The 27,240-nt window shown below is 46.2% G+C and overlaps 1 protein-coding gene across 4 annotated transcripts in view; it reads right to left on the reverse strand.

The window, feature by feature from the left end:
* Window positions 1-994: 994 nt before the first annotated feature.
* Window positions 995-27,240, reverse strand: part of LOC111148957 (G protein-coupled receptor kinase 4) — a 74,125-nt gene continuing 47,879 nt past the window's right edge. For 3 of the 4 annotated variants that reach the window (XM_022505799.1, XM_022505796.1, XM_022505798.1), the window contains 7 exons: window positions 18,243-18,280; window positions 9,048-9,137; window positions 7,927-8,135; window positions 4,572-4,706; window positions 2,572-2,709; window positions 2,118-2,255; window positions 995-1,143 (listed from right to left, as the gene is read on the reverse strand). In XM_022505799.1, the coding sequence (XP_022361507.1) occupies window positions 1,090-1,143; window positions 2,118-2,255; window positions 2,572-2,709; window positions 4,572-4,706; window positions 7,927-8,135; window positions 9,048-9,137; window positions 18,243-18,280 (802 nt within the window). In that variant the 3' untranslated portion in view covers window positions 995-1,089. The remainder of the gene's footprint in view (window positions 1,144-2,117; window positions 2,256-2,571; window positions 2,710-4,571; window positions 4,707-7,926; window positions 8,136-9,047; window positions 9,138-18,242; window positions 18,281-27,240) is intronic. The other variant, XM_022505797.1, reaches the window with a different exon arrangement.

Consider the following 27,240-nt stretch of genomic DNA (forward strand, 5'->3'; position numbering starts at 1 on the left):
CCCGGAAGCGCCATCTGGGTTCACATGGCTGGGGACTTGCGGCTGCAGGATAGCAACACTGAACCCAGGCACGTGGTTGACCCTGGCTCACTCTCCAGCACACAGCAGTATGGTGGGGTCTCCGATCCAGACCAAGTCCTTGCTGTTCGGTGAAAGTTGCAGAGGACTAGCTTCTCACCCCACCCCTGCTGCAGGCCTCGTACACACAGATTCAGGAGAAGCTTAGGTTCTACACCTCAGGGCCATCTGCCCACAGAATCTACAGACCACACCCCCGGTCTTCACAAGGTCTGCGGGTGCCAACACCCCTCCCTAGGCAACAGAGCCCACATTCCCACCACCTTCCTCTTCTGGCAGCCCTGGCTGAGGGAAAGAGTTACTGACCCCGGAACCCCAGCATCCCTTAGCCTTTCTGGGAAGCGAGCTCCTAAACTGCTAAGCACCCACCAGGGCCGGAGGGGGGCTCCTCGCCCCCAGCCCAAGCACAGGGGGCTCCCAGCCCCATCTTCCCCTGTGCTTCAGGCCGGGAGGCGCCACACAGACCCCCAGGCTACCAACAGCCAAGCCCTGGCTTGGGGTCCTGCACACACCCTCTCTCAGCCCGTGCCCAGGAGTGCCACAAAGATATACACACACGAACACGCACACCTCACCCACGAGAATCTCGGTAAGTGAGCAGATGTCAGTGTGGATGCAAACGGACCAAGACCTTCTGGGGAAAGCAGGAACCTTCCTGCCTCCTACCACGCTGGGCACCGGAGGACGCTCTAGGGAGAGGAACAGGACTCGTGGCCCTGGACACTGTTAGGCTGATGCCCCAGCCTACTCCTCCCCACCTCTGTGGGCACATGTGGGACTTGAGCCCCCGCCACTCGATGTCCACACCGGGGGCTTCTGGGTACCGGGGCGGTCCTCAAGTGCCCTTTCCTACAGGCCAGCTCTGGTGCCAACACGACTCAGGTATGAACACAGAAATCTGCAGACGCACGTGGCCCATGTTAGGCTGTGACACATATTTATTGCGGCTCCGGACAGGACGGAACGCTGAGCGTGGGCTCCTCGGCATGGGGTCGGGCTCTGTGGCTGTGGTCACACACTGGTGGGCAGCTCTTCCTTCTCGCTGGGGCCACTGCTAATGCAGCCCTGGAACATGGCAGAGCGCGGGGTCAGTCACTCAGCCAACGTGCGCCTGCTCTGCTCCCCGGCAGTGGACGCAAGAGGTGACAGCCACGGGGCGGGGACACTGACACTAAGGCTGACTTCCACACTTCCTCTCACGCCCCCCACAGTTCAGAGGATGCTCAGCTCACATGCACACGCACACACACACACACACACACACACACAGTGTCTCAGATTCGCTTTCTCTGCTGCACACTCAACACGATAACAGGACCTGAGCTGAGTGCTTCAGGGAACGAGGGCAGTGGTGCCACGTGGCTCAGCTGGCAGCATGCCATCCACGGCTGTGGAGTCCCCATCCGGTGCCCCCTGCACAGGTCGGGCCTTCACAGAGCATGTCCGGGCAGGACTTCCTGAGCACGGAGAGCCCGGCTGCCAGGGAGACCCAGGTGCGAACCCACACCTGGACCCTGTTCTCCAAGGAAGTATGGTCCCGGTGGACGCACCCTCACAGACCTTCCCCGCCTAAGGCTTGCTTTTCATACTGAACAAAGATGGACTGAACGTTAATGGACAACCACAGGGTATGAAGCAGGGCGACGCACTCTTGTAGGGAAAGACAGTTCACTAGGAAAAACATGCTAAGCCTCCTGCTTCCACGTTCCGTGCGAGAGCAGGCCTGCGACGGGGCAGCAGCCAAGAGGAGCGGGAGGGCGGCGATCGACATGACCCAGTTGCTCATGACCGGTCTACGCGACCCCCAGAGCTGTTTGTCCTTTCCGTGTCAGAACAGGGTCTTCATACCGAAAGCAAACAACATAGTGAGGATTTTTCTGGTGGGGCTCAAATCGCACCATAGGGCGAGAGCTCTTAAATTATGTGAAATGTCTTAATAAGAAAGCTGAGAAAAGAAAGTTTTTACCTTGGTGAAATATTTCTCTTCTTTGAACACTTCCCATTAAAAAAACCCCGACATAACAGAATGTTACCCTTACCCCTCTCCTGAAGAGTCTGTAGAAGAAGCTTCTCTTAGTTTTGGAAACCGGGTATCGTGTTTTCTCTTCTACATTCAACACCATATTTTCTTCAGGCTCCACATCATTGATGTCCTTAAAACAACCCGATTCGATCATCTGTGTCCACGTAAGAGGAGAACAGAGAAGGAGAGAGACACCACGAGGTCAATCCACCACGTTCCGCCCTATACCCAGCTCAGGGCACGGGGAACGCAGCCTCCTCCTCCTCCCTCCCAGTGCACCCCCAGAGCTGGTAAGAGACGGGTGCCAGCCAGTCCCACTTCAAAAGTGGGACCCAGGATGGTGAACTTTCCCTCTCCCGTGCAGGGACTGGGACAGCATCGACACACATGTGTGCACACACGCATGCACACACATGCACACGGGCATGCACAACTCTCGGGGCGCCGTACCCAGGATAAACCAGCAGTACCTCGTTCTGCCAGGGGATGGAGACACAGCCCGTAGCAAACTGACTGTAAAACGCGTCGTCAGTGGTGTCCAGGTAGATGCCTCTCACCGTGGAGAACTGCTCGATATCCACGACGTCCTTACAGTAAATGGCCTGCGGCTGTGCACCAACAATGAAGAGGCATTGGCCTCTGGGATTACTGGAGTCCTTCTCCGTCTCCTTAGTGACTAAGAACGCTGCAGGTGTGAAATTGACTCATTCACGCTGTTTGAAGCCTTTCCCTCACTCTCAGGAGCTCTCCTGGGTCACAGACTCTGTGCATGCCCTCTGGCGACAACCCTCCCGAGGCCCTCACCCTTCCCTCTCCTGCAGTGGAGAATGCCTGACAGGCCGGGGAGGGGAAAAGGGCCGTTGGACCCATGGCCTCCTTCACATGATGTGCCCCACGCAAAGTCTAAGGGAAAAAGGACAGGTCCCTCTTCTTGACCTCCTGTTGGAGTTCATCTAATGGCCTCCAGCCGCCCCTCCTCTGGGACAGGAGTCCCAGCCTGCAGCACCCACCCTGGCCCTACAGCCCTCAGGGGCAAGCCAATGGGGCATGTCCGAGCCTGGGCCATGGCCCCCTCTGTGCAGCCTCACAGGAACAAAAAAACACAGGAGTCCAGCTACCAGCCCAACCATGATCGGGCAAGAGGCACCCGGCAGTTCTGAGAAATGCCCTGCCCTCCTACTGGAATCTGCCCGGTCCAAGAGGGGACATTCCGTAGGCCACCAGTCGGCACATCTCCAAGCAGTTGCTACCCGTTCAGTCCCCACACAGCGGGGCCATGGAAGCAAGTGGGGGCCCCACTCAGGAGACAGTCCAGGGGAAGGCTGGTGAGAACTGCACCAAGGCTGAAGACCAAGAACCTAGTCCTGCCCCCCACCTTGGACAAGACTGCCTGACCCATGACCTCGGGACTGCCCTGTCTTCGGGCCCCCACGGTTCCTCTGGTTACATTCAGTAGAATACCCAGAACGTCAGCCCCAGGGCGGCGACCTGGCAGGCCCTGCCCCAGGCCTCTGAGCACAGCAAGAGTCATTACCACTCCCTGGGGAAGACTGCCTTCCCTGCTCCTCTCAGACCCCACCGCCCCTGTCAAGTCCCTGGGGTGAAGCGTCCCCATCCAGGGGTTCGCTCTGTGTCCTTTGTTCGCGGCCTGTGTCTGCAGGCTGGAGCGTCACAGCAGCAAGAACTTGCTTTCTTGTGCCCCCTGGGGTCCTCACACCTTGATCTGTGCCTAGGAGGTGGTAGGCACTCAGTAAATATGTCATGTGTGAACTGATTCAAAGGAAGGCAGTACTACCACAACACACTGGAATCTAAAAACATAGTCAGGCCCAACTTGTACAACTAAAGATGTTTTTATCGTACACCTCAGTTCCATCATCTCCAGCAGAATTATCTCCGCTCTTCTGGAATGTGCCGGTAGTGTGTTAAGGAGAGAGTCCAGACTGCTGTCTGTGTATTTCTGCCTTGCTCAACAGGAATTTCCTGCCTGCTGGTGTTCCCACTGAGCACTGACCCAGGCGGGGCCCTGTGCTGAGCACACGGACACTGCCCTTGAGTCGGCCCCACAGCAGGCTCACAAGAGGCTCAGTGACCCCAGGACTCCCTGTGGACAGTGTGGAGCCCGGACCTTGGAGGCACAGAGAGGGGAAGGGCTTCCCAGACTAAAGAGGTGGGCATGGTGGTGAGGACACAAGATAGGGGACTCTGTCACACAGAAGGCCTCCAGGGCCCGGCGAGGAGGATGTGGGGTGGCGCCGGGGCTCTGAGCACGGCAGAGCCAGGATTGGCTGCCAGAAAGGCCTGGGGGGACCTGTGAGGACAGTGTGATGAGTGGCTGGGGGCTGGGAGGGAGCACCTAAGCAGAAGCACAGCCGGGTGGCACCCGAGGTTCTCTACCTGCTGGAAAATCACAGGCCTCCGTGGACCCATTTTCTTGGACAGCCTGCTCCTGTCTGGGCAACATACTTACATCAGGACAGAATGGCGGCTCTAACATATTTGCTTCCAGCCTCTTGAAGTTAATGTCCTTAAACACAGGGTGAGCCTTCACTTCCACTGCTCCTGCCTTGCTGCCCAGCCGTTGTTTGGGATTCTTGGTGAGTAACTGCGCGAGAGGCAGAAATGGAGTCAATTTAGGCTCCTAGGATAGGAGAAAGAACTCGGAAAGTCTCCATAATAATAAGCAAAGAATCAGGGGTAGCAAAGAGTATCTCTCTCTAAACAAAGTTACTCAAATTTCTCTTTCTTTTTAAGATTTATTTATTTGAGACAGAGAGAGAGAGAGTTCGAGCACAAGCAGGGAGAGTGGGAGAAGGCGGCTCCCCACTGAGCAGGGAGCCCAATGCAGGACTCCATCCCAGGACCCTGGGATCATGACCCAAGCCAAAGGGAGACGCTCAACTGACTGAACCACCCAGGTGCCCCAAAGTTACTCAAATTTCAAAGATTCAACCAAGCCTCCTTAATTCAGATTTCACGAATTTAGGATATATGAGGTTTCAAAAAGGAGTGGAAACTAATATAATAATAGCCTTTGAGCTACCAATAAATAAAGGTCAGCTAGGTAAACCCTTTAAGGCAAAAAAAAAAAAAAGTTCCAGCCATGTAAAAATGAGGGGGCTCTTTAAAAAGAAATACTGTCAAGAACTTCACAGATACCATTTTATTTTATTCTGTTTTTTAAAGATTTTATTTATTTGAGAGAGAGAGAGCACAAGGTGGAGGAGGATCAGAGGGAAAAAGCAGACTCCCCGCTGAGCAGGGAGCCTGAGGTTGGACTCGATCCTGAGACTCCGGGATCATGACCTGAGCGGAAGGCAGATGCTTAACCAACTGAGCCACCCAGGCGCCCTCACAGATACCATTTTAATGTTAAGTTACGTTTACAGTTAGAAGCTATTTTAATCAACTCATCAAGTAGATTTCTAAGGAGCTCAGATGAGACAAAAATTTGGCAAATCAAGTTTTAGAAATTATATATTCTTAAAATGAACAGACAGCATCTCTTTCAAGAGTATTCTTTACTCATATTTTCATAAGTTTCACCAAATAGGCCCTCGTCCACAGTTATCATCAGTCTGAGGGGTTTGGCTGTGCCCAAAGCAACACAGGACAGGTGTGGCCGGGAAGCTGCCTTACCTCAGCAAGGAGCTTTTAGCACAACACAGGCGGGTCTGTGCTGTTGCCTTACCATGCGGAGCCCAACAGCTGTGTGAGGGACCTGCCAAGCCTAAGTACCTGGCCACTCAGAGAGAAGTCTGCCCACCTTGGCCTTGCCTCACGGCCCACACCCACCACTCTTCTGTAGAGAAACCAAAGTCGCAGGCACAGGGCTGAGCACGTTCTGCATCCGGCACGTGTGCACCAGCCTGCACGCTCCTGCAGCCTTTGCTGGGTGGACTCTGGATGCAGCACACACCCTCACCTTCTCACCTCCTTGATGGTACACATACCATGCCCTCTGTCTAGAATACCCTTCGCCTGGTTGTGATGCCATCACCTGGTTGAGTGCTCAGGGCCAGTCCCTCCTGTAGGACCCAAGCCTCCAGAGGCAGGGCCGTGGGACTTCCCACTGGCTGCTATAGCCCCCGCACCTCACCAGGCAAGGGCTCGACAAGATTTGCTCAGTGGGGTCTTCTTGGCATGCTTTGCTCATTAAAAACAGACCTGAGAATTCCGTGTGATGCCAAACACAATCCCTAGAGCCCAGGACTCCATCATCAACCCTGCTGCTAACGTACCCCTTCGGAAGGCCTTGGACTTATGATCAGAACGCCTGGGTTCAAGTTGGCCCATTGACACTCCATTATGGGATGTCACAGAAATCACACTCTGAGGGCGCCTGGGTGAATCGGTTAAGCCGCCAACTCTTGATTTCAGCTCAGGTCATGATCTTAGGGCTAGGGGCTCCGTGCTCAGCGGGGAGTCTGCTTCTCTCTCTTCCTCTGCCCTTCCCCACACTCATGCACACCCACACACTCTCTCTAAAAATCTTTTTTAAAAAAATCACATTTTTAATTTTCCAACTGTGAGGCTAAGAAAATCCCTTAGAAGTCCACTCTGAGGGTCAGATGAGATAACCTATCAAAGAGCTTTCCAAACTACAGACAGGTGTCCACACGTCAGGAGCCGCTCTGGCCGCCTGTTTAGGTCCTTGTAAAGAGCTGGCCAGTCATACCCACTCCCGCATCAGCCCTTCCCAGTGAGCCTGTGAGGATGAGACTATCACCATGCACACGTCAGACAAGAAACCAGAGGCTGGACAGGGAAGTCGGGCACGGGGAGCTGAGATGTGGCCCCTGAGCTCCAAGGCCCAGCCCTGGTTCTCACCCAGGCACTGCCTGCCTTCCCTAGCACCCTAACCAGAACACAGCACTCCCCATCCTGAAAACCTTTGAGCCCTTGTTTCTCTCTCGTTAATGGCACCCCTCAAATTCTTTTTCACTATAGTTATTTTTCGTGTTTGTTCTAGGCCTGCCATTGAACTGTGAGCTCCTTGGAGGCAGGCCTTACTTGCTTCGCACCAACAGGGAAGGGGAAACAAAATCTCTATCTCCAGCCACCAACAACTCACCTAAGTTACTGACGTTTTCAGTAATGGGTACAGCAGCTGCAGGTTCCAGCAGGCAACCACTTGGGGACCTACGGCCTGCCTCTCCGTGGCCTCCGTCCCCCCCATCTCCTCCACTCTCCCCCTTGACTCTTCATGACCAGCCAGCCCTGCTTTCCTCTCCTTCCTTTCCTCTCCCAACTCTCCAACTCTGGCGAGAGGGGCCATGGCTCCAACAAGAAGTGCTCACACCTTTGCCTCCAGCCTCCTAACTCTGTCCTGAGCCCCTCTTCCACATCCTCCCATAACCCACCATGATTCTGGCCCCCATCGTTCAACCATTGCTCTGCCTGCCCCCAGCCCCACAGCCTCCATCCTCTTCTCCCCGCTGTGACACACAGCCTCATGGGGCCCTTAATGCATCCAGAAAAATGGGAGACACGTGGCGGCCCATCAAGTTGGGGTGTCTATCATGACCACGACCCCTGGCAGCCAGTTAAAGAGGACGAAACAAAGAAACATGGGCAGAAGGAAAAACCTCACTCTTTCTAAGAAACAAGGTTCTGTTTGATCTTCAGTTTCACAGGACCTTGGCACCACTCTTCTCTCTCAGGAGAATCTTTTGAGAAATCAAATAAGGTGCATCTCCACTTTGCTTCCATTGGTTGGAAACCCGATCACGTCATTTCCCGGTGAGGACCAGTGCAGAGACTGTTAGTGGAAACAACCCCATAAGCTAGGGGTTCCACGCCGACCTCCCCAGAGCCCGACCCACCATCTTGCAGAAGGACTTGGCATCCTCCGAAAACTTCTCCGAATACTGCTCCGTGTCCTTCCTCACTCTTCGGTCCACCTCCTCTCGCTTGACTTTCTCTTTGAATTTTCTGAATGGAGAATGTCCCTCAATCATTTCATACATCAGACAGCCAAGTCCCCACCAATCAGGACTAAATGTATAGTGTTCATTATTGATAATTTCAGGAGCTACATAACAAATACAGGGAAATTTAAATTAAATTTTGGTTTTAAATTTTCTTGTAATTATTTCCAAATAACACATTATAAAATTAATGTTACAACATGAACCCTGGAAATGTGTTAAGGGGCAGAAGACAGACACAGAAGGCCCAAGAGTGTGAGATCCTATTTATATGAAGCAGGCAGAAGAGACAGTCCGTGGAGACAGAAAGGGGGCGAGCAGCCACAGGCCTGGGCCTGGAGGGGTGCTCATGGGCCCAGGGTCTCTTTCTGGGGGTGGTGGTCGCACAGCTCCGTGCGCATGCTGATCTCCACTCACGGGTACACTTCAGAGTGGTGGATTTTAGAGCATGTCACTTATAGTCAACAAAGGGGTCACAGGAAACAGTCTATGCTATCCCCAGGGCACGAAATGAGCAGGCACAGAGCCACACCCACGGGTGCCCCAAGGGTACCGACCCCTGCAACAGGTGGGGCAGGGATGTGACTGCAGTACTCTGCAGAGGCCCTCGGTGTCCCTCATACCAGAGGCCATGCCTGGTCAGGCTAGCACTGCCAGGTGGGGAGCTGACCCCACACCAGGGCCACCCAGTCACAGAGGCTTTGCAAGAACCAGGGAACCATGGGTGCGGAAGGGCCTGGAGAGACCGGTGAGCCCAGGACGGTGGCAACAGCAGAGCGAGGACCCCATCCTGCCCTGATTCTGCCCTCACTCAGCTGCATGACCTCTGCCGGCCTCACCCCGGTCTCTGTAAGACAGGAGGGCAGACAGGAGGACTCCTCAGGAGTCCCAGCTCTGGCCAGGTACAAACTTCCAACACCCATGCTCCCTCCAAGGGGCTTAGAACTTCTCTGTGCTGTGAGGATGTGGGCACCCCAAGACAAAGCGCAAGTATCCCGAAGCAGCTGTTCACATACCCATGTAGCCGACAGTCCCCACTCTTCCTCGGATGGTCTCCCCTTCCGGGATCTCCGTGGCCAGACCCAGGTCTGAGATCCGGATGTGCCCTGTGTGTGTTCAAGCATATTACAAACCACAGGGGGTATGCTGACACATTCAGGACAATAAACAGTAGAGATGTTCTCCTTCTCCCATCTAACTTCTCCACAATTACTAAAATACTCTGCAGAGCGTTCGGGTCCACTAACACAACAGGAAATCAGATTTATAGCTGGTTACTAATCAGAAAGCCCCTTAACCATGACAACCACTTGGTAAGATAGAAGCTTTACGTTTATTATTTAATTTCCTATAACTACCAGAGCCATAAATAGAACTATAATGAATAGTACATGAACTACACAAGAGAAAATGAGCACTTTCTGTCAGAATACCAGTAGGCTTATATACAGGAACAGCAGATGAATAATAAGGAGCTTTTCTCCGAAGAATAAATCATCATTGTAAAATCATAAATAAAATCAAGAAAACTCACTGAAAGACTTCTGTTATGTTTTAATGCCTTTATATAGAAAGATTTAAATGGTTACTAAATTCAGTATGAAAATAACAGATTATAGAAAACTTTCTTTTGAGAGTCTGAGAAGATAAACCAGCCCTGGAGGCAGATGCCCTGCTCACCTTATTGGCCATGTGTCTCCAGCTCCTGACACCCTACCTACATATAGTAGGTGCTCAATAAATATTGAAGAAATAAATGAACCAACCAATAAGTATGTGCTCAACACTGAAAATCCACAACATGCCATTCAAGGCACTGATTTTGCTTTAACACGGACTGCATTATGCCTCAGACAGGAAAATTGACCTTGTCCTTTGCACGGCGGTACTGAGTCACATTACTCCCAGCCGTGCGCCTGCACTGGGGGAGGCACCAGGCTGGAGCCATGGGAGCAGAGTCTGGAACCACACGGCCTTGGGTTTGAGTCCCAGCTCTGCCATTGGTCAGTGTGTCTAAGTTTCCTACTTTCATATAGGAAGATTTCCTCAACAAGTCAGATTTCCCATATGTTATGTTTGAGTACTGGCATGTTGTGAAATTTTAAGTATCCTTTCTTATTTTTCTTTTGAAAAGTGATTTTTTTCCACTGAGAAATGAAAAGTATAACTACCAACAAACTGACAAGAGACTCAGTTTGAGCATGCAGTCTGTGGCTGGGGTCCTGGGGAAGCAGGGGCATGGGGTGTGCACACAGACCAGCATAGCTCCACCTCAGGGAGTTTCACAATGTTTGCGAAGCCCGTGTGAACCTATCCTTCAACTTCACACCCCTCAGGGGACACCTGCAAAAAAAGCAGGAAATGACATGCCCAGAGGGCCAGGCGTGGCCCCACTAAACTGGAAGAACAGAGGGCTGGAACAGCCCCCTAGCGGGCAGTGTGGACCCGGCAGTTCAAACCAGCCCATCCACAGGCAGCTGGAAGAAACAAGCAAGATCTCTCTCTATTCAGTGTTGTAGATTAGTCTATGTTACATATTTTAAAAGCAGAGAAAAATACTGTAATGATGCAAATGTCATTAGGAGAAAAAAGTCACAAATGTGAAATGAAGAAATATAATGAGAATTAGAAATATCAATATGAATCCATGATGAATATTTTCTTTTATTTTTTAAAAACGATTTTATTTATTTATTTGATGGATAGAGATCACAAGTAGGCAGAGAGGCAGGCAGCGCCAGGGAGGGGGCTGGGAAGCAGGCTCCCTGCTGAGCAGAGAGCCTGATGTGGGGCTCGATCCCAGGGCCCTGAGATGCTGACCTGAGCCAAAGGCAGAGGCTTAACCCACTGAGCCACCCAGGCGCCCCAATATTTTCTTTTAAAAACTCAAGAACAGATGTGTTCTCTCCCAGAAAAGGCCGGGGAAGAATGATGAGCAGGGTAGCAACAGCACCTGGCCCCCACCCCAGGCTCCCCACACACCAGGCCCCTTGGAGACACGGCCAACTCCAGGTCTCCGTCATTGCATGTACAAGGTCATCCTGGAATATCTTCAGTAAGAAACAATAGCAGAAAACAAGGAAATCATGAGAGGCTACTGGACATTCATTGGCCAAAGAAGGGACAAAAAACATTGTAAAGAATAATTACTCCAATGGATTAAACCCTATCAAATCATTAAAATCCATACATTTATTAATGATACCAAAACAGAATAAAACAAAAACCTCCTTGATCATCTTGGAGAACAAAAGCGAACTAACACAATCTCCTGGAAAGCAGAAATAAAAGGAAGCACTCACATATTTCACCTGCTTTTCTTGAACCAACAGGTAAACAAAGAAAGCTCTTTTTTACAGATGGGTCTCAACAATTACGTACACCAGGGAGGGCAGAATTCGAATGCCCCAGTGAAATGCTGTATCTTGATACTGATCCTTCATCCATTAAGTGAAAAGCTGGTGGGAAATGGATAATGGAGAGATCAGGCTGAGCAAGGAGTGAAACCAGTCATCACTCTCAACACTGTAAAAGGAGAGATGCTCAGTCCTCACATGCCTCCTGATGTCACACAACAGGAAGGACACACCAAGTATGTTCACCAGAAATCAAACCTGGGCCGATTCCAGCCTCCAGACCGAACCACCTGCTTACCGGAAGAATAGGGGAGGCAGGGAACATGTTAAATCCAGCCAAATCCACAAGCCGGGAACTTCTCTAGGGCAGATGTCTATGTTCTAGCCTGCCAGGGCTGCCATTACCAAAGTGCCAGAGCTGGGGGCTGAAAGGACAGATGTTTATTTGCCCACAGCCCTGGACGCTGGAAGGGTGGGCCTCTCTGCCCGGCGTGTAGACCACTGTTCTTGCCCCGTGTATTCACAGCCTCTTCCCTCTGTGCCCGCCTGCATCCCATCTCCTCCTCTTAGGAGAACACCAGTCATATGCAATTAGGACTCTCCCTAGTGACCTCATTCAGCTGTAAACACATCTTTAAAGACCTCCATTCCAAACACGGCTGATCCTTGAACACCATGGGTTTGCACTACATGGGTGCACTTACACATGCATTTTTTTCAGTACAGAACAGCACTGTGAATGCATTTGCTTTGTTCTTCCTTGTGATTCTCTAACATCTTTTGTCTAGCTTACGTTATTGTAAGAATACTGTATATAATATATTTAACATACAGAATATGCGTCAATCGACTGTTTAATGTCATCAGTAAGGCTTCTGGTCAACTCTAGGCTATAGTAGTTAAGGAAGTTGAAAAGTTGTATGTGGGGGCACCTGGGTGACTCAGTTAAGCATCCATTTCTTGATTTCAGTTCAGGTCATGATCTCAGGGTTGTGAGATTGAGCCCGGTGTCAGGATCTGCCCTCAGTGCAGTCTGCTTAAGACTCTATCTACACCTCCCCTGCCTCCAGCTTCCTCTCTCTCTTATAAAAAGGAAAAGTTATGCGGATTTTTGACTGCATGGGATGCTGGTCCCCTTAATCCCCACATGGTTCAAAGGTCAGCTATACAGTCACATTCTGAGGTACTGGGGGTTAGGTTCATGACATGAATTCTAGAAACACACACTCTGACCCATAACACTGGTTTCACAAACAAATGACACAAAGAAGCAGGGAGGAGGAACTTATGAAAATTAAAACTCGACAAGATATCAACCAAATGGAATATGAACTTCATCTACATTTGACACACAACTATAAAAACACTTACGAAATAATTAAGGAAGATTTAAAGCTGATGGGAGGGGCAGAGGGAGATGGAGAGAGAATCTTAAGCAGGGTCCACACTCAGCACGGAGCCTGATGCGGGGCTCAATCTCAGAACCCTGAGATCATGACCTAAGCCAAAATCAAGAGTCAGACACTTAACCAACTAAGCCACACATGTGCCCCAAAGAATTGTTAAATACTTTTCGATGTGAAAAAAATATTGGGCTTATGTTTTAAAAATAGTATCCTTGGGACACCTGGGTGGCTCAGTTGGTTAAGCAGCTGCCTTAGGCTCAGGTCATGGTCCCGGCGTCCTGGGATCGAGTCCCACATCGGACTCCTTGCTCATCAGGGAGCCTGCTTCTCCCTCTGCCTCTGCCTGCCATTCTGTCTGCCTGTGCTTGCTCTCTCTCCCTCTCTCTCTCTGACAAATAAATAAATAAAATCTTTAAAAAAAAATAGTATCCTTATCTTTGATATATATTTTATAGATGGAAGAATATGACATATAGGATTTCCTTTAAAATCACTGTCGATAATAAATGCTACTAGTCTTTACATGGATTCACTGCTCATCCTGCTTTTTAGGAATATACCTATTTCATAAAACTGAAGTCTCTAGTATAGAAAATATAGGCATGATAGTTTTCTTTTTTATCTCAACTACCAGTTAAATTTCACAAACCAAGTCCCACTTAATTTATGTTTTCAAAAAAAAGGGGCTGACATATTTAGGATGGACAAACAATAAATGTACCTAAAAACCCAAAACAGACGATAATCAGTTTTTAAAAGATTTTATTTATTTCTTTTTGAGAGAGCGAGCAAGCCCAGAGGTACGGGGAGGGGGAGAGACGTAGACTATTTGCCGAGCAGAGAGCTGGACACAAGGCTTGATCCCAGGACACTGAGGTCATGACCTGAGCTGAAGGCAGACACTTAACCAACTGAGCCACCCGGGCGCCCCAACCAGCCTTTTTTAATTTAAATTTTATTTTAACTCTGGTATAGTTAACATAGTGTTGTATTAATTTCGAGTGTACAACATGGTGATTCAACACTTCCATATATTACTCAGGGCTCATCATGCTAAGTGTCCTCTTCATTCCCCTCACCTGTTTCACCTATTCCCCCACCACCTCTCTCTCTGGTGACCTTCAGTTTTCTCTAGAGTTAAGAGTCCGTCTTTTGGTTTTTCTCTTTTTTTTTTCTTGGTTCATTTGTTTTGTTTCCTAAATTCCATGTATGAGTGAAATCATATGGTTTGTTTTTCCTTGACTAACTTATTTCATTTAGCATTATACTCTCTAGATCCATCCACGTTGTTGCAAATGGCAAGATTTCATTCTTTTTATGGCTGAATAATATTCCATCAAATATATATATATCACCTCTTCTTTATGCATTCATCAGTCAATGGACCCTTAGGCTGCCTCCATAGTCTGGCTATTGTAAATAATGCTGCAATAAACATAGGGATGTATGTATTCCTCTGAACTCATGCTCTCATATTCTTTGGGTAAGTACCCAGTAGTATGATTATTGGATCATATAGTATTTCTACTTTTAATTTTTTGAGGAACATCCATACTGTCTTCCACAGTGGCCACATCTGTTTATATTTCCACCAACAGTGCATGAGGTTTCCTTTTTCTCTGCATTCTCACCAACACTTGTTCTTTATTATGTTTTTTATTTTAGACATCTGACTGGTATGAGGTGGTATCTCACTGTGGTTTGGATTTGCATTTCCCTGATGATGAGGGATGTTGAGCATCTTTTCATGTGTCTGTTGGCTGTCTGGATGTCTTCTTTGGAGAAATGTCTATTCATGGTTTCTATCTATTTCTAATTGGACTGTCTCTTGGGTATTGAGTTTTAGAAGTTCTTTATATATGTTGGATACCAACCCTTTATTGGATGTGTCATTTGCAAATATCTCCTACTATTCAGTTGTCTTTTTGTGTTTTTTGTTGTTGTTGTTGTTGTTGTCTGTTTTGTTGATTGTTTCCTTTGCTATGCAGAAGATTTTATTTTGATGTAATTCCAAAACTTAATTTTTGCTTTTGTTTCCCTTGCCTCGGGAGGCATATCTTAAAAAAACAAAAAATACATTGTTATGGCCAGTGTCAGAGAAGTTACTGCCTGTGTTCTCTTCTAGGACTTTTATGGTTTCAGGTCTCATATTTAGGTCCTTAATCCACTTTGAGTTTATTTTTGTGTGTGGTGTAAGAAAGTGTTCCAGTTTTCCCAACACCATTTATTGAAGAGACCACTGCATATTCTTTTTCTCATTGCATGCTCTTGCCTCCTTTGTTGAAGATTAATTGTTGAAGATTAATTAAATAAACCCATAAGTATATGTTTATTTCTGGGTTTTCTATTCTATTCTATTGATTTGTGTGTCTTTTTTCTGTGCCAGTACCATGCTGTTTTGATCACTACAGATTTATAACTTATCTTGAAATCTGGAATTGTGATTCCTCCAGCTTTGTTCTTCTTTTTCAAGATGCTTCGGCTATTTGGGTCTTTGTGGTTTCATACAAATTTTAAGATTACTTGTTCTAGTTCTGTGAAAAATGTCATTGATATTTTGATAGGGAATGCATTAAATCTGTAGATTGCTTGGAGGTAGTTTAGACATTTTAACAATATCTGTTATTCTAATCCATGAGCATGTAATATCTATCCATCTGTTTGTATTATCTTCAATTTCTTTCCTCAATGTTTTAAAAATTTCAGAGTACAGGCTTTTTACCTCCGTGGTTGAGCTTATTCCTAGGTATTTTATTATTTTTGGCATAATTACAAACGGAATTATTTTCTTAGTTTTTCTTTCTGCTGCTTCATTATTGGTGTATAGAAATGCAACAGATTTCTATACACTGATTTTGTATACTACAATCTTACTGAACTCATTTATCAGCTCTAGCAGTTTTTTTGGCAGAGTCCTTAAGGTTTTCTATATATAGCATCATGTCATCTGCAAATACAGAAAGTTTTACTTCCTCCTTACCAATTTAGATGACTTTTATTCCTTTTTCTTGTCTGACTGCTGTGGCTAGGACTTCCAGTACTATGTTGAATAAAAGTGGTGAGAGTAATCCCTGTCTTGTTCCTGACCTTAGGGGAAAAGCTCTCAATTTTTCCCCACTGAGGATGATATTAGCTGTGGGTTTTTCATATATGACCTTTATTATGTTGAGGTATGTTCCTTCTCAATCTACTTTGTTGAGGGCTTTTATCATGAATAGATGTTGTGCTTTGTCAAATGCTTCTTCTGCATCTATTGAAATGATCACGTGGATTTATCCTTTTTCTTATTGATGTGATATGTTACGTTGATTGATTTGTGAATACTGGACCACCCTTGCATCCCAGGAATAAATCACACTTGATTGTTGTGAATGATTTTTTTAATGTATTCTTGGATTCGGTTTGCTGGTATTTTGTTGAAGATTTTTGTATCTATGTTCATTAGAGATATTGGCCTGTAGTTCTCTTGATAATCATCTTTTTTAAACCTAATTTCACCACAAATGTCAGGTTATGCTTTACAGACAAAAACAGAAACCCCGACAAGCTATCAAGATGGGAAAGGAGAGAGTTGCTCCTATGTTCTATGGTTTCTGGTGGAAATTAGTTCTTGGGAATTTTAAGTGCAGGATACTAAAAAACCTACAATCAATTGCATTTATAAGTCACAAAATATAGCTAGGATTACACTTTTAAAATTAAAAGAGTAGGAAAACAAAAAGAAAAGATTGAAAGTCTCCTGAAATCAAAAAAGCAAAACAAAATTCTGTCATTCCTTTCCATTCTTAACAAGAATGTGACCAGGTCCACAGTTTCTAAAGAATAAGTAATAGTAAGCACCAAAGAAATGACACTTGGCACCTGCTTTGGGACAAGGTGGCCAAGGTCACGGTGGCCCATACTACTACTGACCACAGGTGCACATAAGTTATACTTTAAGGGCATCCGTGAGCCATGGCAGTTCCTGGATCTGCTTCACTGAGACCCTGTGTGGAGAATCAACCAGAGGGGAGCTGCAAGGGACACAAGTGTTTTCCCAGAAGCATTTACAAACCCTGGTCAAATCAGAGTCTGTTCTAGGCGTGGGGGACACACACAGCCACTCTCCAGCTGCTCCCACCTGGGACTCTTGCAGAGGCTGGGACCACCTGGGAGCTGAGCCAAGACTTCTGGGCTCCTAGAGAGTGTGCAGGGACACAGACACAGCAGGGCTCTGGTGCTTCCAGCACTGCAGAGACATGGTGATCCAGGGCCCTCAAAAACAGAGCCAGCCTCATCTTCAAAATATCAGAAGAGAGAAACTAGCAATCTATGTAAAGAATAACTCATTATGCCCACTTTGGATTTATTTCAGAAATTACAGGTTAGGGGCACCTGGGTGGCTCAGTGGGTTAAAGACTCTGCCTTTAGCTCAGGTTATGATCTCAGGGTCCTGGGATCAAGCCCCACATCAGGCTCTCTGCTCAGTGGGGAGCCTGCTTCCCCCTCTCTCTCTGCCTGCTTCTCTCCTACTTGTGATCACTCTCTGTCAAATAAATAAAATCTTTAATTAAAAAAAAAAAAGAAATTACAGGTTAGTTTACTATTTGAAAATTAACTATACTAACAAAAAAGAACACATAATCATTTTGATAGAAAAAAGCACTGACAAAATTCAACAACCATTTGTTATTTTTTTCTTTTTAAAAAGACTTTATTTATTTATTTGACAGACAGAGATCACAAGTAGGCAGAGAGGCAGGCGGGGGTGGGGGAAGCAGGCTCCCCGCTGAGCAGAGAGCCTGATGCGGGGCTCGATCCCAGAACCCTGGGATCATGACCTGAGCCAAAGGCAGAGGCTTTAACCCACTGAGCCACCCAGGTGCCCCTCATTTGTTATTTTTTAAAAAAGGAAAATTCTTAGGAGCTCCTGGGTGGAAATATACTTCTAAGGGAAAAATCAAGATGTGGACCAACAGCAAGCAGTATGACAGAGAAAAATGTTCTTACTGTGAATTTATTTTAATATGCTTTAGAATTCAATTATTAACTGAAAATTATGACCAACTTTGCTTCTTGCCTGAATACAGGGGAATGGCAATGTTATCTCTGTTGTATTTTCAAAAGAACACGTACCAAAGAGTTTCCCTTTTCGTTGTTGTTTCTGTTCTGCAACAATGGGCTAAGCCTGCATTAACTTTCTGTAACCAAGTCCCTCTTTTTTTTTTTTTTTAAGATTTTTTATTTATTTATTTGGCACACAGAGAGAGATCACAAGTAGGCAGAGAGGGAGAGAGGGGGAAGCAGGCTTCCCGCTGAGCAGAGAGCCCAATCAGGACTTGATCCCAGGACCCCGAGATCATGACCTGAGCCGAAAGCAGAGGCTTAACCCACTGAGCCACCCAGGTGCCCAACCAAATCCCTCTTAACGAAGTCTTATGCTTTAGATATGAAAAGCTCACTTACTTACCTCGGTCATCAAGGAGGATATTCTCAGGCTTTAAGTCTCTACAAAGGAAGAGACAACAACAAAAAGCTCAATTATTCAGAAGGCAACACTGATTCATCAGATTCAGAAGGCAACGGTGATTCATTCACCCAGCAGAAATAACCACAGATATCTCTACTATGAGCAGCGCCGAGAACGGGGGATAACAAAACCGTCCTTTGTGGGTCAAGTCATGAGTCCTTCATGCCATCCCTGGGAAGGACGAGGATGCCACAGAGGTTTCATCCCAGCCAACAGCATGAGCATGACAACTGTGTGCTCCGCCCAGGTTCACGGATCTGAGACAGTTCAGTGATAAAAGGTACAGCCCCGTAGTAACAAATAGTCCTTAATGAATTTGATTCAATTTATTTTATCATTCATACACTTTTTAAAATGTCAACAACTGAAAATTTCCCATACCAGGAAGAACTCAGCTTTGGGGGGGTCAGATGGGCACAGATTCAAATCCTAGCTCTGCTGCTCTTCCTCTGTGTGACCTGAACCACTCTAGGCTTCAGTGTCCTCCCCTGTACAGGGCGTGATCCACACCCACCCACTTCCTCAGCGAGGCAGGGCTGGGGGAGCTCAGCCTTGCAGCAGGAAGCCTGTGATCAACAGCCGCAACTGTTCGAAGTTTATTGTGAAGGAGGGATACCACAGACTTCAAATAAATACAGGTCACAAGGGGTGTCTGGGTGGCTCAGATAGTTAAGCAGCTGCCTTCGGCTTTAGGTCATGATCTCAGGGTCTGGGATCGAGCCCTGCATTGGGCTCCCTGCCCAGCAGGGAGTCTATTTCTCTCTCCCCCTTTGCTGCTTCTCCTGCTTGTGCTCTCGCTATCAAATAAAATAAAATAAAATAAAAAATACAGGTCACTAAAGACTATAATATCGTAAATGTAATATTCCAAACTGCTTGTTCCTTCCCTTTGGAAGAAAAAAATTTACTTTTCAGAGGACTTATATTTAATTGTGGTTTCAAATGCAACCCTATCACAACACCCTGTCTCCCCTGAGCATTGCCCCTCCCTCTGTGGCCAGATTACTAGAACCTCCACACAAGAGCAAGAGAAGATGGAAGGCGGCTGGACTCGGGAGAGCTGTGTAAAGAGCCAGAGGCAGGAGCTACCTGAAGTGAGCCCTTCCAGAGGCCACAGCTAGTGTAAAACCTGCTCAGGCCCAAACCCACAGCCCCAGGAAAAGATGAGAAGCAAGCCTGGCAGCTGAGGGACATGTGAACACAGCCTGAGTGGCAGCAGCGAAACCCTCCTGTAGGGACAGCCATGCCACCGCTGTCATGGTCCCCTTGGGGGAGAGGAGCCATGGCCGAGGGGCAGGTGGCTTCTGTGTTTGCACCTTCGAGCCACGCACATGTGCTCCTGCACCATCTGGGTGGGATGGAAAGCATTTTTGCTTTTCCCTTTATTCTTTTCTGTATTAAAAAAAATCCTTATAAATGTTATTAAGAACGAAGTAGCGGGGCGCCTGGGTGGCTCAGTGGGTTAAGCCGCTGCCTTCGGCTCAGGTCATGATCTCAGAGTCCTGGGATCGAGCCCCGCATTGGGCTCTCTGCTCAGCGGGGAGCCTGCTTCCTCCTCTCTCTCTGCCCGCCTCTCTGCCTGCTTGTGATCTCTCTGTCAAATAAATAAATAAAATCTTTAAAAAAAAAAAAAAAGAACGAAGTAGCCTTCCTTAACCTGGAGCCGCCAGAAACTCCTCGCTTATGTAGGCTGATGCTCAACATTAACACAGCAGCTGCCCCCCAAATTACGTAAACGTCTCCCAGGATGTCCTGCACCTCCCTGCTCCAAGCGTGGGCCAGCCGTCCACTGAGCTGTCCCCACGCACTGTGCGTCAGCGGGCTCTGAAAGTGTGTTGTAACAGCCTCGGCAGGAATGATGCTACTGAAAAATCTAATGTGATAGCAATAATCTGTACAGTCTAATGGCTGGTATGGGCCAATTCACTACTGAAAAAGTATAGGTACAAAATGTTTCTTTCCCACCGCTATTCTGCACTGCCTTCTTCTTACGGTGGATGATATCATCTACTTTTCATTCCACAGCTCATTCACTAGAAAAAGAGATCCAATGCACAGCTAAACACCCATTTCCCTTAAGAATTTCCAACTACAGCCTTCCAGACAGGTAGAAATGTCATCCTGTTGAATTAAGGAAGAGCTCTTGAGAAATGTAACAACATAATAAAACTGCCAAAAAAGTCAAGATTCAGGTTCTCCCTCCTGTTATGGAAAAGAGTGAGGGGCCCAAGCACAGAACACAAGACCTGGATCAGTATCCATCACTCACGAGGAAGGTGACCAGAGACGATCTCTCTTATCTGCAAATAGATATGATTCCTCAAAAGACTGTCAGGTCGCTGCGATGAAAATATGTGCCAGAGGGCTCTATATCTTGTGACCATATCCAGCAGCATTTTTGTTATTTATATGATAATGGGGGTTTTATTCAAATACGGAGCTACATGGAAACAAAGTAAAAGGGCACATACCATAAGTTTTAATTTGTTCATCATCATAAAATAAATCTCTAGGGGCCGGCTGGGTGGCTCAGCCCTTAAGTGGCTGCCTTCTACTCAGGTCATGATCCTGGGGTCCTGGGATCAAGCCCCGCATCAGGCTCCCTGCTCGGTGGGAAGCCTACTTCTCCCTCTCCCACTCCCCCTGCTTGGTTCCCCCCTCGCTGTCTCTCTCTCTGTCAAATAAATAAATAAAATGTTTTTTTTTTTAATTTTTTTTTTTTTAATTTATTTGACAGAGAGAGATCACAAGTAGACGGAGAGGCAGGCAGAGAGAGAGAGAGGGAAGCAGGCTTCCTGCCGAGCAGAGAGCCCGATGTGGGACTCGATCCCAGGACCCCGAGATCACGACCTGAGCCGAAGGCAGCGGCTTAACCCACTGAGCCACCCAGGCGCCCCATAAAATGTTTTTAAAAAATAAAATAAAACTCTAGAAATCATCCTGATTGGACAAGTACTTTTAGTGTTGTGAAAATTAATAAAAGGGAACTTCGTTTAGAACGGAGTACGGAGGCGGGCGGGGGAACTCCCGCCCTACACTCCCGGTCAACCCGGGATCCAACAGGAAGACATGCACCTTACACCTGCTATTACCTTAGCTACCACTTTACTATTCCAGCAGGATGAAGGAAGGTTTCCTTCTCCCCCAGCAACAGCCCAGCCAATAAGAGACTGCCACAGCTCAGCCAATGAATGACTGCCACACAGCCAGCCAATGAGACACTGCCACAGCCCAGCCAATGAGAGATCATCACAGCTCAGTCAGTGAGAGACTGCCATAGACCAGCCAATGAGAGACCACCACACTTCCAGCTCTCAATTTACTCCAATGGACTTTCTGTTTGTAATAGCCCACCCCACTCCCCTTCCTCTATAAAAGAGCCCCCCCCCCCTTTGTTCTGCAGACTCTCGTGTGGTTTTGCTAAATTTGATTTTTCCAGACTGCACTTCTCTGCTATTCCTGAATAAACCTATTTTTGCTGGGGAAATAAGGGCAGTTTTACTTTAAAGTTAACAGTTGTGAGCATTTGACAACTGCTCTCTTAGCTCGTGTGGGCATCAGTGCAGGGTAGATTCAGCACCTCTATTGTCTCCAGGAACACACTGCAGAAAACCGCGGCCATAATACATTACTCCAAACACATCCTCTCCTGAAGCAACAGATTGCATCCTTCCTCCCCTAAGTAAGCAAGAGGCAAGGAGCTTCTGTTCTAAATAATTTTCTATCTTAAGAGAAGAAAGCTCTTCCCAGAAGATGGCCTAACCCTTAGGAAGCATCCATACCAGCTCCCTGTATAATGCCCCTCCTTCATAACAGAGTTGTTTCTTGATCCTGTTGGCTCACTCCTGACCCACATGAGTAGAGTGTAGAGTGTCCAGATCCACTGGGAGCTGCTGAAAGATGCCATGATTGTCAAGGACAATGACAGCTAACTCCCAGCCAGAACAGTGAGGGAGCATGGAGGGCCACTTTCCAGATAAGTGCATTATCTTTCAGCATTTAAAAAAAACCACAGTAGCCTGGATTCCACAATCACTGTAGTGTTAGCCCTGGCAGTTTTCCTTTTTTTGTAATGCCAGTGTTTGACTCCAGCTCTGGTGCCTGAGGTATCCACTTCAAAGATGTCTCTCTCAATAAACACACTGATGGCCGCCTGGCTGGAAAAACCAGACCACCCGCATCCCAGGCTCCTCTGTTTTAGAGATCTTGGTTTATTTAAATAACTGACCATTTGGGTGGCTTGGTTTTTTTCTCTTCTGTTTTAAGTTCCCATTCTTATGTTTTAAAATCACCAATAAAGAGTGAGACTATGAGACTCTAGGCCCCCACGTTCGCCCCCAATAACTGCAAAACCCTAGGCCCACATGCTCATGTGTTCCCTCTCCCCCACCCCTGCACATCCAGACCTCTCTGTGTGGTCCCAGGTACTGCACAGAATTGCCAGAACTTAGAAGAAATAGCCTTTTTCTCTTTCAAAGTTTCTTGATGGCTACTGCTGCATCTTGTAGTTATATAATAAGGATCACAAGGGCTGGTCCAGCCATAAGACTGGTTGTTGATGGGCTGAAACCAGCATAGAACACTGGATTTACTGGCAAGAGTACACAGTAAAGTTTTCACTGCAGAGAAATGTCTTGAGAAGATTCTGGATCACAAATCAAGACAAAGCAAAACTGATGCAATGATTAAGGTAGGTATCAAAATTCAACTCTCAATCTGAGAACCAGCTTTGTAACCCAAAGAATCTACATAAAAGAAAAACATAAAACAAAATCAAACCCAAGTGAGAGAAAAATAACTGAAGACCTTATTATCCACTAAATATCTGAACTTGGTATCAGCTAAAAATTACAACCTCCACGTTCTAAAATATAAAAGAATTACAATATTAAGCCTGACCCTCTAGTCTGCAAACTTGAGATTTTGACTCTGACAGTGACACGGAGGACACTTGATGGGAGGGAAGGGACAGATCTGACCTCAGTGACATCATTCTCAAATAGTCTTTTCTCTGTATTCACTGTATATAAATGTACACAGCATTCATCAAGCTGGTTTTTAGTTACTGCTTTTTCTAGTCTGCTTCAGAAGACTCAGGCGGGTGCACTGATTCAAGCTTTTGCATGTCTATCCAAAATTTCCCTCTCATGAAGTACCAAGAGAAGCAGCAGGATTCTAGCTGGGAAAGAAAAATAAACAAACATGAATCTATTGTCTTTATTCACAGGTGACATGATTCTACATGTAGACAAGTTTAAGGAATTCACAACAAAACTTCTAAAGCTAATAAAAGAGTTGAGAGAGGACGCAAGATCAATATGCAGAAATGAGATGTATTTCTACACACTAGCACGAAATAGTCCAAAAATAAAATTAAGAAAACAACTATAGGGGCACCTGGGTGGCTCAGTTGGTTAAGCATCTGACTCTTGATTTTGGCTCAGGTCATGATCTCCGGGTCGTGGGATCGAGCCCCACATCAGGCTCCACACACTAAGTGTAAAGCCTGCTTAAGATTCTCTTTCTCCTCCTCCCTCTGTCCCCACCTGCTCATGCTCTCTTTCTAAAAAAATAAAAATAAACAAAATAAATAAAAAGGAAACAACAGTATTTGAAATGGCATCAAAAACAGTAAATTCAAAATGAAACTTAACAGCAAAAAAAAGTAAGTATAAGATATATATACTGAAAAGTACAAAATATTCCTGAGAGAAATTTAAGCCTATCTAAGTAACTGGAAAGACATCCTGTGTTCATAGGTCAGAAGATTTAGTATTGTTCAGATACCAGTTATCCCCAAATTGAACTACGGATTCAATGCAATCCTTTAGCAGCAACTGTTGTCCCAGAAACTGACAAGCTCATCTTAACATTCATATGGAAATGCAAAGGACCCAGAATAGGCAAATCAATCTCAAAAAAGAACAAAGTTAGAAGCCTCATATTTCCCAGTTTTGAAACTCACCACAAAGCTACAGTAATCAAGACAGTACGGTACTGCCAGTAGGACAGACATACAGACCAGTGGAATAGAATTGGGAGTCCAGAAATAAACCTGCCCTCTTAACAGTCAGTTTTAACAGTTTTAGACAAAAGTGCCAAGGAATTTCAATGGGGAAATGACAATATTTTCAATAAATGGTGCTGGGATGGAGACTCTTCACCCACCTACACTGTACTAAAAACTGAACATGGGTCCTAAACTTAAAGATAAGACTTAAAACCATAAAATCCTTAGAAGAAAACACAGGACAAAATCCTCATGTTGCTGGTTATACAACGATTTCTTAGAGAAACTACCAAAAGCATAATCAACAACAACAAAACCCTGATCGATTGAACCTCACTAAAATTAAGAACTTCTGCAATTCAAAAGACACATTAAGAACATGGAAAGACAAGCCACAGACTGGAAGAAAGCACTTGCAAATTTTACATCTGGTAAAGGACATATGTCCAAAATATATAAAAATGTTTGCCATTTAATCCTGATAAGACAAAATAATCCAAACTGAAAGTGGATACAGTATTGGAATAGACATTTAACCACGAATATGTAAAGATGGCCAATAAGCATATGAAAAGATGTTCTATATCATCAGTCATCAGGGAAATGCAAATCATAAAACTACCAAGAAGCAAAACAAAACAAAACAACACAAAACCCACCATGAGCCGACACTTCACTGCCACTGGGGTGGGCTAGCATTAAACGGAGAGATACTAACAAGTGTTGGAGACGATGTGAGGGCTTGGAGCCCTGGAAGGAATGTAAAATTGTGCAGCCTCTTTGGCAGAGAGCTTGAAAAGGTATTAAAAAGGTAAACATGAATTTTCCATGCTCTTGAGAAATTTCACTTTCAGTATCTACCCAAGAGAACGGAAAACAGAAGTCCAAATGAAACTTCATACACAAATGTTCACAGCAGCATTCTCCATAACAGCCAAAAAGTGGAACCACTCTGAAATACCCATTGACTGGCAAAAGGGCAATGGGATTATTCCAACATAAAAAAGAATCAGGTTCTGATAAATGCTAACACATGCATGAACCTGAGAAACATTACGGTAGTGGACAAAAGCCAGAACCAAAAGGCTACATGCTGATTCTACTTGTATGGGATGTGCAGAAAGGTCGATGTACAGAGACAGAGAAATGATGCCCCTCTTCCCCAGTGTGAGCTCTTCAAAGATGAACGTGCCCAAAACAACATGGCCATGGTTAGGAGGGAGCCTGGAGGCTGACTCTTCTGGAACATGACAGGCGAGAGCACTGAGAAACAGCCAACACAGGCATCTCTGGCCCCTCACTCATTTATTATCAGTTTTAGGTGTTTTTGTATTCTTTCTGTAATTGCTAGAAAATGCAATGAAATTGAAAACTTCATTTCCCCTTAAAATTGTGAAAGGATTCTCCCACACCAGTTAATGAACACGCCCACCACCTCACATTTTTTGGTGTGAGAACCTTTAAGTCTCAGTCCCTTAGCAAATTTCAATTCTTCAGTATAGTGTTACCAACTCTATTTTCATATTTTACATTATATCCACAGCTATTCATCTTATAGCTGAAAGTTTGTGCCATTTTGCCAACCTCTTCCTATCCCCCACCCCCCAGCCCTTAGTGATTTTTCTGTTTCCACGAGTTTTTCTTTTTTTTTTTTAAGACTCTACATACCAGTTGGGGTGCCTGGGTGGCTCAGTGGGTTAAGCCTCTGCCTTTGGCTCAGGTCATAATCTCAGGGTCCTGGGATTGAGCCCCGCATCGGGCTCTCTGCTCGATGGGGAGCCTGCTTCCCCCTCTCTCTCTGCCTGCCTCTCTGCCTACCTGTGATCTCTCTCTCTCTGTCAAATAAATAAATAAATAAAATCTTAAAAAAAAAAAAAAAAAAAGACTACATACCAGTGAAACCATGCAGTATTGTCTGTGTCTGGCTTATGTTACGTAGCATGAGGCTCTCCAGGTCCATTGGGTTGTCACCCATAACAGGACCTCCTTCATTCTCATGGCCAAATAATAACTCCATTGAGGACGCATGTACCACATTTTCTTCACCCACCCACCCACCGATGGACATGTAGGTTGTTTCCAGATGCTGGCTATTCTGAATAATGCTGCAGTGAACACGGAAATGCAGACCTCTCTTTGACATACTGTGGATATATCCTTTAGAATACACCTACAAGTGGGGTTGCTAGGTAATATGGCATTTTTATTTTTAATTTTGGGGGGAACCTCCTTACTGTTTTCCATAGTGGCAAAAGTGAAACCATTTTAAAAAGCGAAGTCTTTAAAATTTTCGTAGCCTTTTGCCATATTCCCCTGCATACAGACTATACATTATTAGGTAAAATAATTCTTATAATTTAAAAGACACTTTACTACCCAAACAATGGCAAGCAGAATCTGCCATCTGCAGAGCAGCTGAAGAACAGGGAGAAGGTTGTTCTCCACAGCCAGCCGCTGCTGGGCCAGACTTCCCTGATGCTGCAGGCCAATCTTGGGAAAAGCTTTTATGTGAAAAGAAAGTGTAGCTGGCCCTTGAATAACATGGGTTTGGATGGCTTAGGTCCCCCTACATGTGGGTTTTCTTACAGTCCCAGTGCTGTGATGCATGTTCTCTTCCTTATGATTTTCTAACTAACATTTCCTTCTCATTAGCTTGCTTTATGGTAAGAGCATATGGCAGAGTCCATAGAACACACAGAATAATGTGATCAGCTGCATGTCATCAGTGAGCTTTCCAGGCAACAGCAGACTATGAGTAGCAAAGTTGTGGGGGAGTCAAAAGTTACATGTGGATTTTCGACTGGGTTGATGCTCTAATCTCCACCTGTTCAAGGATCAACCACACTGTCCATAGACTGAAGTGCTATTTAATAAGGAATTGGTCATTCCCGCATGTTAATATTCAAATGGTGTTAGGGCACTCATGGG

This window comes from Enhydra lutris, unplaced genomic scaffold, assembly GCF_002288905.1.
Source record: "Enhydra lutris kenyoni isolate GAN:26980312 unplaced genomic scaffold, ASM228890v2 scaffoldscaffold21, whole genome shotgun sequence".
In the NCBI taxonomy this organism is placed as follows: domain Eukaryota; kingdom Metazoa; phylum Chordata; class Mammalia; order Carnivora; family Mustelidae; genus Enhydra; species Enhydra lutris.